This window comes from Mytilus galloprovincialis, chromosome 9, assembly GCF_965363235.1.
Source record: "Mytilus galloprovincialis chromosome 9, xbMytGall1.hap1.1, whole genome shotgun sequence".
NCBI classification, from domain to species: Eukaryota; Metazoa; Mollusca; class Bivalvia; order Mytilida; family Mytilidae; genus Mytilus; species Mytilus galloprovincialis.
In genome coordinates, this window is record NC_134846.1 from 54,903,203 (window position 1) to 54,917,279 (window position 14,077).

A 14,077-nucleotide genomic window follows, 5' to 3' on the forward strand; every position below is an offset into this window, starting at 1 on the left:
TTTCATGGATCAGTGAACAAGGTTAAGTTTTGGTGGTCAAGTCCATATCTCATATACTATAAGCAATAGGGCTAGTACATTCAGTGTATGGAAGGACTGTAAGGTGTACATGTCCAACTGGCAGGTGTCATCTGACCCTGACCTCATTTTCATGGTTCAGTGGTTTTAGTTAAATTTTTGTGTTTTGGTCTGTTTTTCTCATACTATATGCAATATGTCTACTATATTTGTTGTTTGGAATGATTGTAAGGTGTACATGTCTAGCGGGCAGATGTCATGTGACCTTGACCTCATATTTATGGTTCAGTGGTCAAAGTTAAGTTTTTGAGTTTTGGTCTTTTTATCTAATACTATATGCCATAGGTCAACTATATTTGGTGTATGGAAATATTTTATGATCTTTATGTCAGTCGCGCAGGTTTTATTTGACCGTGACCTCATTTTCACGGTTCATTGCACAGTGTTAAATTTTGTGTTTTGGTCTATTTTTCTTAAACTTTAAGTAATGGGTCAACTATATATGTTTTATAGAAGCATTGTTAGCTGTACATGTCTGCCTGGCATGGTTTATCTGACCTTGACCTAATTTTCAAGGTTCATTGGTCTTTGTTTAGTAATCTTGGTTAATGTTAAGTTTATGTGACAGTTGTAATAAAGCTTAGCTTTATACTTTGGACTATCAACATAATATCAATGATTGGTAAAGAAGGCGAGACATTTCAGTGTGTGCACTCTTGTTTAACGAGGAGGGTCACGCTAAATATGTCGGGGTATTGCTTCCTGGAAGCAAGCAATTAAAAAAAGTAAACTTCTTCTAAATGTGGACAAATTAAAAAATTTTCTTCAGAAAATAAGTATATATGTACATAAGTTATATAATGAAAACTATCCATTTAGTTATAAATTGGGAGAGTATGAAATGAATGGTGCAAAATCCTGCATTCTAGGCATCAAGTCCAAGAGAGCTTGACAATGTCTAAATTTGGACACTTTTATATATTTTTTTCATATTTAAAATCATTTACTAACACTAAATTTTCGACAACTTTATTTAATTTGAAATGTCAGATAAACATTCAAATATCAATTTGAGTCTGTCGCCAGAACTTAGAACAAACATCGCTTCAGCCAATTTTTGTATGACCGGTTTCGTCAAATGGTTTCAGAATATTTTGTCTGCTGACATCCTTATCGCGATGAACATGGAGGAATCATGGAGCATGGCAAGACAGCACAATCTCTCGCCACTCATGCATGCCCTTTCCCAAGTAATCAATCGTTTCAGGGCAAACTGTCGGTTTTTAGCGGTATCACACTTTCATCAATTTATTGATCGACGTCTTCTTCTGATCAATTCCTTCTCCATCAGCAATTCGGTAGCAGCATCGGTAGTAACAGTTGTGTCGGAAAAAAGGAATTTAGCTTTGAATTCCTGTTAGCACCATCATACTGTCGCTGTTACAAAATATTAAACTAGCTTTTATGCTGACAAAGAGTAAACAAACTAGTGATAGAATGAGATAAGATACATGAATATGATTCTATTGGAGTTAGTTTACTAGTATGATATGGGTACAGGGGAATTGGAATGGAGTTTTCGCCGTTTACCTGTAGGCTGTAGGTCCGTGATTTCAAATTATTTCGGGAAATAGTAAGCTATGTTAGTTCCAGAATCTAAAAATGTAGGGGTTTGGTTGGGGCGTCCGATTCCGAAATCACGAATATAAAGACACGAAATTCCGTAGTCCCGAATAAGTAAAGACAAAATCCCGTTTTAAAGGTCCAACCGTTCCTCAATAATGTCAAATTGGAATATTTACGGGCTGTTCTTTCAATTTTTAAGGTTAAAGAAACATGGATAAAAATTAATCCATACATGATCATAGTATTTATATTTTGTTTATCTGTAAGCAGAGAAAAGTAACTCGAGTTGATGAAACGGTGAAATGAATACGCAGACAGGACTGCCCCTTGTGATACTTATCGTTTTGCAATGAAGTTATATTCAATACTCAGATTCTGTACACAAATAGCATTTGATTACTAGAATTATTCCTTATTTACCTTACCTTAAGTATCGCTTTTATTTTTTTTCTGCAAGAGCCTGTTTTTAACCAGAGATCCACAATGATTATCGTTACTAGGTTGATGTAATCAGTAATCGAGAAACATCACCCGTTTGGATGCTGAGTTGCATCAGGGACTTTCTATGATAGTATAGAAAGTCCCTGGTTATATCCAAGAAGAATAATTTAAAAGGAATGATGACAAGTTATGGAAATTAAGGTTGAAAAAGAACAATAAATGACAATTATATTTCGTGTTTAATTACCATAAAAAAATCACTGTCGAAATTTTAGTGAGGCATTGCCTCACTTGCCTCAAGGGTAGTTACGGCCTTGCCAGTTTTAAACCAACTGTTGTTGCAACGCTAAAAAAAATGACACTGTTGTTTGTTCCTACCATTTTGAAGCTTATGGTAATCTTGGTCATACAATTTTTACTATGCTATTCCTAGTGCTGATACACCTTTTGGCAAGAGATGCATCGGTGTTTCCAATAGTCTCTGTAGAACCAGAGACATATAGTGTTTTACATGTCTCTGTCAAAGCGCAGAAACATTACAATTTTTCAGATTAACCAACAACACTTATAATCACATATATAAACGGACAACGGATGAACTGACGAATATTTTGGCGCATAATTTCGAAATAGTTGTACTGGACATTACATGTATCTGGCTTTGACTATGGTTTTCGTCCGTACATATGTACCTTTACCTCTAATAAGTGCAAACATGTTTTCTCACTAATATGCCTATAGGTTTTGTTTGGTCATCGTATTTTTCTTTCAACAACAAATAGGGTGTTTATCAAAAATGTCTTCACTCTAAATCGCTTCGTCTGAAGAATTTACACTGTTCAACTCATACGAAAAGCTAAATCAGCTGATTTAGAGCACTTGAAAGGACAAATATGTGTAACTGGGGATCCGCGATTCAAGGACTAAATAACATCCATGAAAATCAGAGCACCAAACAAAACCTTTAATGAAGATATAGTCTATGGTTGTAATAAAGTGCTGCTGTGTTTTTGACACAAAGGCCACAAAACGTCATTCACTTCTTATAGTCAAGCTGTTTCATCATAACATGTATTTTTGATTTTATCTTGCAAATATATATACACAATTTACTTATGAATGGCGGCACACATTTTAGGAGACAAGCAGCACAAAAACTTACATTGTCAATACTTGCGAAATTGTCCATCAGTCAACATCTTTCAATCGATATAGACACAAAACTTTTGTATACATTTTACAATAAATAGCACGCGTTCTAATATAGTGCATAATAACTATAAACGTAAAATAACAAATATAACATAATTTTGGTATTTTCGCCAGCAACAAATCATGAACACATTATTCTAAAAATCTTTATAAAACATTGTTACACTCTGCATGTAGTGATCTGTAGTGGCAGCATCTTTTTTTTAAGAAAAATAAAAGCACGTACAATGTTCTGGTTTTGTAATACTTGCTAAGAGTTTTGAAGTTATTGAATATCAATTTCAATTTGAAAACTTAAGGGATATTTTCATAACAATTATCAATTAAGATATCTATTTAATATGCGTGCTTAATTTGCTTATGTACTATATTTTTTTTTAAAGAAACACTTTTTGTATGTTAAAGTAAAATAACTTTTAATTTGAAAAAATAGGATATTCTTTAATGAAATGTCGATTTTAACATGCATGCTTTGCTTTATTAATATGAATGATGTATATATATATACGTGTTTTATCATTTTTAAACATTTTAAAAAAATTATTTGAATTTATAAAATTATAATAATTGTTAGAAATGTCTTGAAAAAAAATCGTCCCTTTGAATATCATAAAGAGGGCATTCTAATAAAAAATGAAGCTCATCTTCAACTCTACCAAGTGAACAATTAGAACAAAGACGCTCAGATCTTTCTACATGTTTTTTTGAATATCTGTCTGTCTCAATTTTTAAAGAGTGAGCGCTTATTTTTAATTTACAAATTGACTGTAATTCTAAATATTTTTCTTTTTTAAAACATTTGTTTTTTATGGAAAAATAAGTACCAAGCTTCCCTTAATTTTTTCGTTGTTTGATACTTCAGTTTATTCCAAAATATTAAATAACTTTTACATAGTTTATTTTTAACATGCTGACATAAAGAACCAATTGATTGGTCAAAATTTGATAATTCAATCTCTTTCTGAATATAATCTATACTAGAAGACCATGTATTTACATTAGAACTATGTAACTGTTTACAACATATAAATGCATCAAATAATAATCATTCTTTCAAACGTTCCTGTCTATGACAATATTTTAACATTGATGAAATTATAGTAAAATACATAGGAAATCTACCAAGCTCTGACATTACAGCTATATTTCTTGACTTTCTGTTAACACCAAGAATATATGAGCTTTTTCAGAAGAATCCTGACCAAAAACTTTTTCTAATATATAATCATTATCTTTTTTACATGCAGCTGAATCAGTTCTAAACATTTCCCATATTTTACTGCCATATAATAGTATGGCTTTAATTGTATGATCATAAAGATGTAAAAAAAGTGTCAATACTAGGGTTAGATGATGACAAGCATCTCTGTAGCTTAAAACATGGTTTTAAAGATTTGTTGTATAATTCATCATTACACTGCTTGAATATACCACTAGATGTAAATATGATTCCAAGATATTTATATAATTTTGCACTTGCAATCTCTTTACCTCCAAAATGTAAACAGCATTTTAAAAATTTTCCTGGCTTGTTAAAAATTATACTTTTTGTCTTTTTTAAAATTAACATCAAAACACTATTCTAAACAATATTCATGTAACATATTAATTCTCTTTTGCTAGCCTTCCTGTGTTTCTGGAAAAAAAAATACTACATCATCAGCATACATTAGACATTCTACTCTACGGTTATTAATATTTACTGGATCAGGACAAGATAAAAAAACTTGTCAGGTAGATCATTGATAAATATTTTAAAAATATTTGGGCTTAAAACATCACCTTGTCCAACCCCTATAAACGATTTAAAACATGGAGTAATTTCATTATCAATTTTAACACAGAGGTCACTTTTATTATACATATCTTAAACTTTCCAGTATTATTAATATTGTTTGTTAAAAGCTTATATCTGATACCCTCATGGATCACTTTATCACAAGCCTGTTTAAAGTCTACAAAACAGGCAAATAGTTTAATTACCCCCTTTTTACTAATATATTTATCAATAATGTTTTTTTTTAAACATGATCAGATGGTCTACATTTTTTTGAAAATCCAATTTGACATGGATTAATCACTGATTCTTTTACCAAAAACAAATATCTAGTCTGGTATTCAAAACAGAGTTAAACAATTATATATTGTTCTTGTGAACATTTTCGGTAAATTATTTCCATTTAGATTCATCAACGATTTAAAGAATGACACTATAACATCCCTTGGCAATTTATTTTCTTGTTTTCGCAAAGGATTTATGCTCTAAGATTTTATTATCAGTTCATTACTGTTCCTTAATTTCAAACATTCTATTTCGGTTTTCAGACTACATAAATGACTGTCAATTTAGCGGCATTATCATACACCCACCAGTCACTATGTTGTTGAACGCAAAAGGGAGATAAATTGTTTGTTTATGTCTTGTGACACCGTCAGGTGGTTATGAAAATCTATATTTTTTAAAATTTTCATAAAGAAGACATTGTCACTAAAGGTAAAGAAAATAATTTGCAGCCTTTATCACTTTTCTGTACTCTGATATGCAATTTTTAAGAAAGAAATAATTAAAGACGGAAAACTAAAGTCTGAAATATTACACATTTAGAAAAAAACTTCCTCCTGATCTGCAGTGCTTATGCACTACAAATATATTTTTGTGTTCGAGTTTCAACCTATAGGTATAAATTAGTATAAGGTCAGCACGTCACTATTACATCTGACCACACCACATTTTTTTTACTTTCTTCTTCAGTCACACAACCAGTGCAGGCACTTGTTTCTATCCATTGGAAGACCCACTATCAACGTATATTTACTCGTAAACATACGTTGATAGTCGGTCTTCCATTCATGATTGAATAGAAACAAGTGCCTGTGCACACAACAACATTTCAGGATACTGAAGTGAAGATTCTTTCACCTATAATCATGACAATCAGGTTAATTAAAATCACACTGTGTACAATGGTGTATTGGGACTACTGTAATATGAATTTGTAATCTGTTTTGTTAATAGAATTACTAAAATGTCCTTTAATAGGGCTAGTGTTAGGTTTAGGTATGGGTTAGGGAAAGGTTTGGTGTAAAGAATAGTAAAGTATCGTTATGGGTTGGGACCCCTAAAGTAAAAGAAAGCCCATGTGTGTTCCAGAACAACCTGATTAAGAATTTATACAGGAACTCTACACCCAACCTGAATCTACCTGTATTGGGACCCATACATACTTTCTGGATTTACTCAAAGACACATAAATATACACCAAAGTTCTCAAAAACATTCAAAATATAGTTATAGTCACATCACATGTAATTCTAAGGTACATTTCAAGTTTGTTGCCAATGTTTTATTGTATTTTTATACGACCGCAAAAATTTTAATTTTTCGTCGTATATTGCTATCACGTTGGCGTCGTCGTCGTCGTCCGAATACTTTTAGTTTTCGCACTCTAACTTTAGTAAAAATGAATAGAAATTGATAAAATTTTGACACAAGGTTTATGACCACAAAAGGAAGGTTGGGATTGATTTTGGGAGTTTTGGTCCCAACATTTTAGGAATAAGGGGCCAAAAAGGGAACAAATAAGCATTTTCTTGGTTTTCGCACTATAACTTTAGTTTAAGTGAATAGAAATCTATGAAAATTTGACATAAGGTTTATGACCACAAAAGGAAGGTTGGGATTGATTTTGGGAGTTTTGGTTCCAACAGTTTAGGAATTAGGGGCCAGAAAAGGGCCCAAATAAGCATTATTCTTGGTTTTCGCACAATAACTTTAGTATAAGTAAATCGATATCAGTGAAATTTAAACACAAGGCTTATGACCACAAAAGGAAGGTTGGGATTGATTTTGGGAGTTTTGGTCCCAACAGTTTAGGAATAAGGGGCCCAAAAGGGGCCCAAATAAGCATTATTCTTGGTTTTCGCACCATAACTTAAGTATAAGTAAATAGAAATCTATGAAATTTAAACACAAGGTTTATGACCATAAAAGGAAGGTTGGGTCCCAACAGTTTAGGAATAAGGGGCCCAAAGGGTCCAAAATTGAACTTTGTTTGATTTCATCAAAAATGGAATAATTGGGGTTCTTTGATATGCTAAATCTAACTGTGTATGTAGATTCTTAATTTTTGGTCCCGTTTTCAAATTGGTCTACATTAATATAAGGTCCAAAGGGTCCAAATTAAACTTAGTTTGATTTTAACAAAAATTGAATCCTTGGGGTTTTTTAATATGTTGAATCTAAAAATGAACTTAGATTTTGATTATTGGCCCAGTTTTCAAGTTGGTCCAAATCGGGGTCCAAAATTAAACTTTGTTTGATTTCATCAAAAATTGAATAATTGGGGTTCTTTGATATGCCAAATCTAACTGTGTATGTAGATTCTTAATTTTTGGTCCCGTTTTCAAATTGGTCTACATTAAAGTCCAAAGGGTCCAAAATTAAACTAAATTTGATTTTAACAAAAATTGAATTCTTGGGCTTTTTTGATATGCTGAATCTAAACATGTACTTAGATTTTTGTTTATGGGCCCAGTTTTCAAGTTGGTTCAAATCAGGATCCAAAATTATTATATTAAGTATTGTGCAATAGCAAGAAATTTTCAATTGCACAGTATTCAGCAATAGCAAGAAATCTTCAATTGCACAGTATTGTGCAATAGCAAGAAATTTTTAATTGCCCAGTATTGCGCAATAGCAAGAAATCTTCAATTGCACAGTATTGTGCAATTGCAAATATTTTCAATTGCATAGTATTGCGCAATAGCCAGAAATATCTAATTGCACAATATTGTGCAATAGCAAGAAATTTTCAATTGATTGGAGTTATCTTTCTTTGTCCAGAATAGTAGTTGAGTCAACTTAAATCATTGTTTTATACAATATACAATGTATATTCACTTTTACTACCAACTGATAAATTGGGTCCTACAAAAATGCGCCCGGGAGCGCCCGGGTGAAGAAAAAGCGCCCGGGAAGAAAATATAGCGCCCGGGGAACAGAAAAAGCACCCGGGGAAGAAAATATAGCGCCCGGGGAAGAAAATATAGCGCCCAGGGAACAGAAAAAGCGCCCGGGGAAAATATATAGATATTTTATTGACATGAGACAACTTTGTTATGGACAATGATTTTTTTTTTTCATTTTAGACAAGTAATTTGCAAATTAAGAAAATAGACATTTGTAATAAAGCACAAAAACAAGTATGAATATTTCAATTTTAACTATATGAATACGTTTTCGAAAGACTGATAATAATGGATCAGTTTATGCGGAAGATTTATAACATGTAAGACATCAAAAGACATGTTTTTCAAAAACGATATCAAAATGAAAAATGTATAAGACAACTCAAATTTCACAGATAAATTTTAATTAGATTAGGTACACATAATAAATCAGCAAAAAAAGCAGTACTATACATGTACCGTAGTTAAAACAAGGGGGTAAAAAGCAGGTGTTTGGTTTAAATTTAAGTCTAAGCATTAAAACCCTAATAACCATAGCAATTGAAACAGTTTTAGTTTTATAAAAAGATATAATAAATCTATCTCAGCATCTGTATAAAAAAGTGTTCACCATTTACTTACTTACATACAATTTTGAAATCTAAAATGTAAAAGTGCAACCACACTTTAGATGTAGGATCGTACATATCCCCATTTACATTAAGGACAAAACAAGCAATGATTAGTTATTTTTTAAGGACAAAAAATATTGTTAAAAATATTATTTTTTTCTTCTCCCGGGCGCTTATTTTCTTCTCCGGGCGCTAATTTTCCTTCTCTGGGCGCTTTTTCTTTTCCCGGGCGTTCCCGGGCGCTTTTTAGTAGGACCGGATAAATTAAAACAATCTACCATTCAGTGATAACAAGCACCTTTTGTTACATTTTAATATTTTATGATGTATTTAAATGAGTACTTATTGTTGCAAACTCCATTAGAAATTTGAATTGAGATCAGTTTTGATAAAAGGAAAAGGGGATGTGAAAAAAAAATGGGGGGGGTTAAATTTTTCTCATTTCAGATTTCATAAATAAAAAGAAAATTTCTTCAAACATTTTTTTGAGAATATTAATATTCAACAGCATAGTGAATTGCTCAAAGGCAAAAAAATTTTTTGAAGTTCATTAGACCACATTCATTCTGTGTCAGAAACCTATGCTGTGTCAACTATTTAATCACAGTCCAAATTTAGAGCTGTATCCAGCTTGAATGTTGTGTCCATACTTGCCCCAACCGTTCAGGGTTCAACCTCTGCGGTCGTATAAAGCTGCGCCCTGCGCAGCATTTGGTTATAGTTTCTTTGGTACAAACATTTATGACCATGATATTAAACTGAATACATGTAAAAAGATTGTTCTGGGGTCAAGAGATGGTCAGGTCTCATAATTTTTAGTTTCATCATATGGATCACTTATTAAGTGGCAGGAGCAGGATTTAGGTCTGGCCAGCTTATGAAATTTCTCTGTTCTAAATAAGTAAACACATATCATACAGATGCATGTATATGTATTCTCTTACATTTACAGCTTGTTTCAAAGTTTAGTGTGACGATCTATTTTGATGTACTAGTGTACATTATTGTTTCTTAATTTAAATGAAGTTGCATACCTAATTAGTAATTGTATTATTTTTTTCTTTAAAATTGCTAATAGCATTTGATTAGATATCAATGATGTATGTTTTAAAAATTCAATCTGGCACCATTTTTTTTAAGGAGATTTAATGCAAAATGTCTGACCAGCCTCCACCATATGCAGAAAGGGAGGGACTTCAAGGTCAAGGTAAGATTAATTTATTGGACATGTTGGATCAGAAAACAAGACAAAAAAATTGATATACATGTACCATGTGTACTGGATCTGAAAACAACATACAAAAAATTAATTTAATGGAACTGAACATGCTGAAAATAGACACAAATAACATATTGGATCTGAAAACCAAAGACATAATAGAAATAAAATACAGTGACTCAGTGATAAAAATGTTAAACAATGGCAATAGAATAAAATTCATACAAAATTTCTAAATTTACAGTATATGATCTCAGTGCACAGAGAACTACCATGTTCAATCATGTGTATTAATCTGTCATTATAGCCAATAGAGCCTATGGTGCTATTCCACCTCCAGCAGGGGCATTCAATGACCCTCATCAAAAACCAGCTGGAGCTTATGATCCACGATACCCTAGAGACCCATCACAGGGGTACAACCCTACAACATATCCCCCACAACCGGCTGGATATGCTGGACCTCCAGGACAAGGATATCCTGCTGGTGGATATACAGGGCCAGCTGGATATCATGGTCAAAGTTCATCGTCACAGCAACAAATTATAGTGCAACAGCAACCACCCACACAAGTAGTGGTAGTTGGAGGTTGTCCTGCATGTAGGGTAAGATTTTACAGATATAGATATAACTAAGTTAAAAAGTTTTAGTAAATACAAGAAAAAAGAGTATTCTTAAAAATGACATTAGAATATGAAAAGAATAATCATGACCTGTATTACAAATCAAATGTTACACTATGTTCACAGTTTCAAAGGCATATTTGTAAAAAATAAGTGGTAATTACAACTTAATAATTTAGTATGCTGGGGTAGATTGTGTAATGAGACAACAACCCAAAAACGCAAATATCTAAGGAACATACACATTTGGTTACTCTTTAGCCATATACATGACACATTGTTTATATCCATAGTATATTAATTGTGTGTATTGAATTACAGGTGGGAGTGTTAGAAGAAGATTACACCTGTCTAGGAGTGTTGTGTGCCATATTGTTTTTCCCATTAGGACTTTTATGTTGTTTAGCAATGAGACAAAGAAGATGTCCAAATTGTGGGGCAGTTTTTGATTGAATATATACATAATGTCCATTATTCGTAGCGTTGTAACCAGAAAGTTAAAATGTTTGTTCAGTGAATTCTATAGTATCATTATAGTATACGTCCATTTCACAAATTCTCAACTTTTTGTGTAAAGTGTACATTTTGTGACCAGATAAGATAAGATAAAAGTAAAAAGAATTTTGTGGATGGTAATATGTGAAAAAAAGTGTAAATTAACTTTTTAATTTATCTTTAAGAGTTTTCTTTTACATTTTGTATTGGTGATCGTATCTACAACTTTACTTGTAACTTAAAAACTTTTCACTTAATATGATGGCTTTTTTGATGCAGACAAAATAATGTATATATGTACAGTAAATTTCTTTTTACTAAATCTTAATATGAAGTTTGACAGAAAATTTATATCCATGTTTATTTTTAAAGAGAAATATGAAGCATAATGAGAATATTAAGTAGATTTTTTATATTAATGTTTAGTTAGATTTATTACATTATCTATCACTGCATACAATTTTGAATGGATTAATTTTAAATACAGAAAATGACCAGTTTATAATGATTTTTACACTGATTTCTAATTTATTATTTTATATATCTGATCATTATTGAAATAAGTGTGTATAACCAGAGTGAGACCAAGTAGCAAATGATGCCATTTTGTCATTGTTATAAATTTTGCGATTCAAACAACAAAAAGCATGAGCTATTTTAACATTTAACAGAAAAAAGACAATGATAATTCTTTTTCACAGTTATCATGGTTATTGTACTACTTACAAATGTACAGATATTTGTGTAACTAATGTTTAATTCATTTGAATACATTTAACACTTAGCAATGTATCATGCTTATAACATGTATGATTTGTTTTACATTTGTCATTTTTGGGACCTTTTATAGCTGTGTCATATGGGTTTATTAACTCATTGTTGAAGGTCGTGTGGTGACCTATAGTTGTTAATTTCTGTGTCAGTTTGTCTTTTGTGGGAAGTTGTTTCATTGGTAATGATACACATCTTCTTATTAAGTCTCCCAAACAAAGTTTGGAGACTTATTGTTTTTGGTCAGTTCTTATTATTTTTATTATTCTTCCTCTTCCTCTTCTTCTTCCGCCACTTTAAAAATGAACTTGTCCGCAGCGGTTCTCCTAAACGGCTTGTCAGATTTACTTAGGATTTTACAATATGTTAGACTAACATGTCTAGGTGAGCCATCAATGTTTCGTTTGTGCATTGGGGTCTATTAAGGGGTATTTTGGGGGGTAGAAAGGAGGGAGGGATTTACTATAGAACCCTATGGGATTTTATTTTTTAAAATTTTCAAATGAATATAACTTAAAAACTGTAAGTGATAGATACATGCAGTCTTCAGAAATGATTATAGGACAATAAAACAAATCACATGAAATATAGGGGGAGTCCCTGGGGGGTCATCCCCACCCCCTTCAATTTAAGAATATGCTTTTATCTTGTAAACGGTCCAGATCCCCACCCCTAAACCATATATATTCTTGAATGGGACGATAAAACAAATCAAATGAAATTAAAGGGAAGTCCCCGGGGGTCATCCCCACCCCGTTCAATTTGAGAATGTGCTATTATCTTGTAAACAGTCCAGATCCCCACCCCTAAACCATATATATTCTTGTAGGGGACAATAAAACAAATGAAATGAAATAAAAGTGATGTCCCTAGGGGCTCACCCCACCCCCTCTTGTTTGAAAACTTGTAAACGGTCAACATCCCCACCCCTAAACCATATCTATTCTTAGATGGGACAATAAAACTAATCAAATGAAATTAAATGGAAGTTCCTGGGGGTCACCCCCACCCCTTTCAATTTGAGAATGTACTATTATCTAGTAAACGGTCCAGATCCCCACCCCTAAACCATATATATTCTTGTAGGGGACAATAAAACAAATGAAATGAAATAAAAGGAAAGTCCCGAGGGAGTCACCCCACCCCCTCTTGTTTGAAAACTTTGTAAACGGTCAACATCCCCACCCCTAAACCATATATATACTTGTATGGGACAATAAAGCTAATCAAATGAAATTAAAGGGAAGTTTCTGGGGGTTGCCCCCACCCCGTTCAATTTGAGAATGTGCTATTATCTTGTAAATGGTCCAGATCCCCACCCCTAAACCATATTTATTCTTGTAGGGGACAATAAAACAAATGAAATGAAATAAAAGGGAAGTCCCGAGGGGGTCACCCCATCCCCTCTTGTTTGAAAACTTGTAAACGGTCAACATCCCCACCCCTAAACCATATATATTCTTGTAGGGGACAATAAAACAAATGAAATGAAATAAAAGGGAATTCTGTAGGGGGTCACCCCACCCCCTCTTGTTTGAAAACTTGTAAACGGTCAACATCCCTACCCCTAAACCATATATATTCTTGTAGGGGACAATAAAACAAATGAAATGAAATAAGAGGGAAGTCCCTAGGGGTCACCCCACCCCCTCTTGTTTGAAAACTTGTAAACGGTCAACATCCCCACCCCTAAACCATATATATTCTTGTATGGGACAATAAAGCTAATCAAATGAAATTAAAGGGAAGTTCCTGGGGGTTGCCCCACCCCGTTCAATTTGAGAATGTGCTATTATCTTGTAAACGGTCCAGATCCCCACCCTTAAACCATCTACATTCTTGTAGGGGACAATAAAACAAATGAAATGAAATGTAGGTAAATTATCTGGGGTCACCACCACCCCCTCCTGTTTGAATACTTGTAAATGGTGGAGATCCCTACTCGTAAGCCATATATATTCCTGTATGGGACAAAAAATCAAATCAAATGAACATGGGACCATATGAATGGCGAGTTATAGGAGCTTTGTTTGGGAGACTTCGTAACAGCATCCTGTTACAATTACTTCTTGTTTCTATATGAAAAGCTTGT

The 14,077-nt window shown here is 32.8% G+C and overlaps 1 protein-coding gene across 1 annotated transcript; it reads left to right on the forward strand.

Moving 5' to 3' along the window:
- Window positions 1-5,668: 5,668 nt before the first annotated feature.
- LOC143045325 (uncharacterized) lies at window positions 5,669-12,171 on the forward strand. The gene is made up of 4 exons (XM_076217763.1): window positions 5,669-5,791; window positions 10,017-10,083; window positions 10,403-10,701; window positions 11,041-12,171. The coding sequence occupies exons 2-4, from the start codon at window positions 10,032-10,034 to the stop codon at window positions 11,170-11,172; spliced, it is 483 nt and encodes a 160-aa protein (XP_076073878.1). The 5' UTR covers window positions 5,669-5,791; window positions 10,017-10,031; the 3' UTR covers window positions 11,173-12,171.
- The last annotated feature ends 1,906 nt before the right edge of the window (window positions 12,172-14,077 follow it).

What these genes read in the sequence shown, in the direction of transcription:
- LOC143045325 (XM_076217763.1), top strand. Translation starts at nt 10,032, where the DNA reads ATGTCTGACCAGCCTCCACCATATGCAGAAAGGGAGGGACTTCAAGGT. An exon ending in GGAGGGACTTCAAGGTCAAG is followed by an intron (nt 10,084 to 10,402) that starts GTAAGATTAATT and finishes CTGTCATTATAG; the next exon opens with CCAATAGAGCCTATGGTGCT. An exon ending in GAGGTTGTCCTGCATGTAGG is followed by an intron (nt 10,702 to 11,040) that starts GTAAGATTTTAC and finishes ATTGAATTACAG; the next exon opens with GTGGGAGTGTTAGAAGAAGA.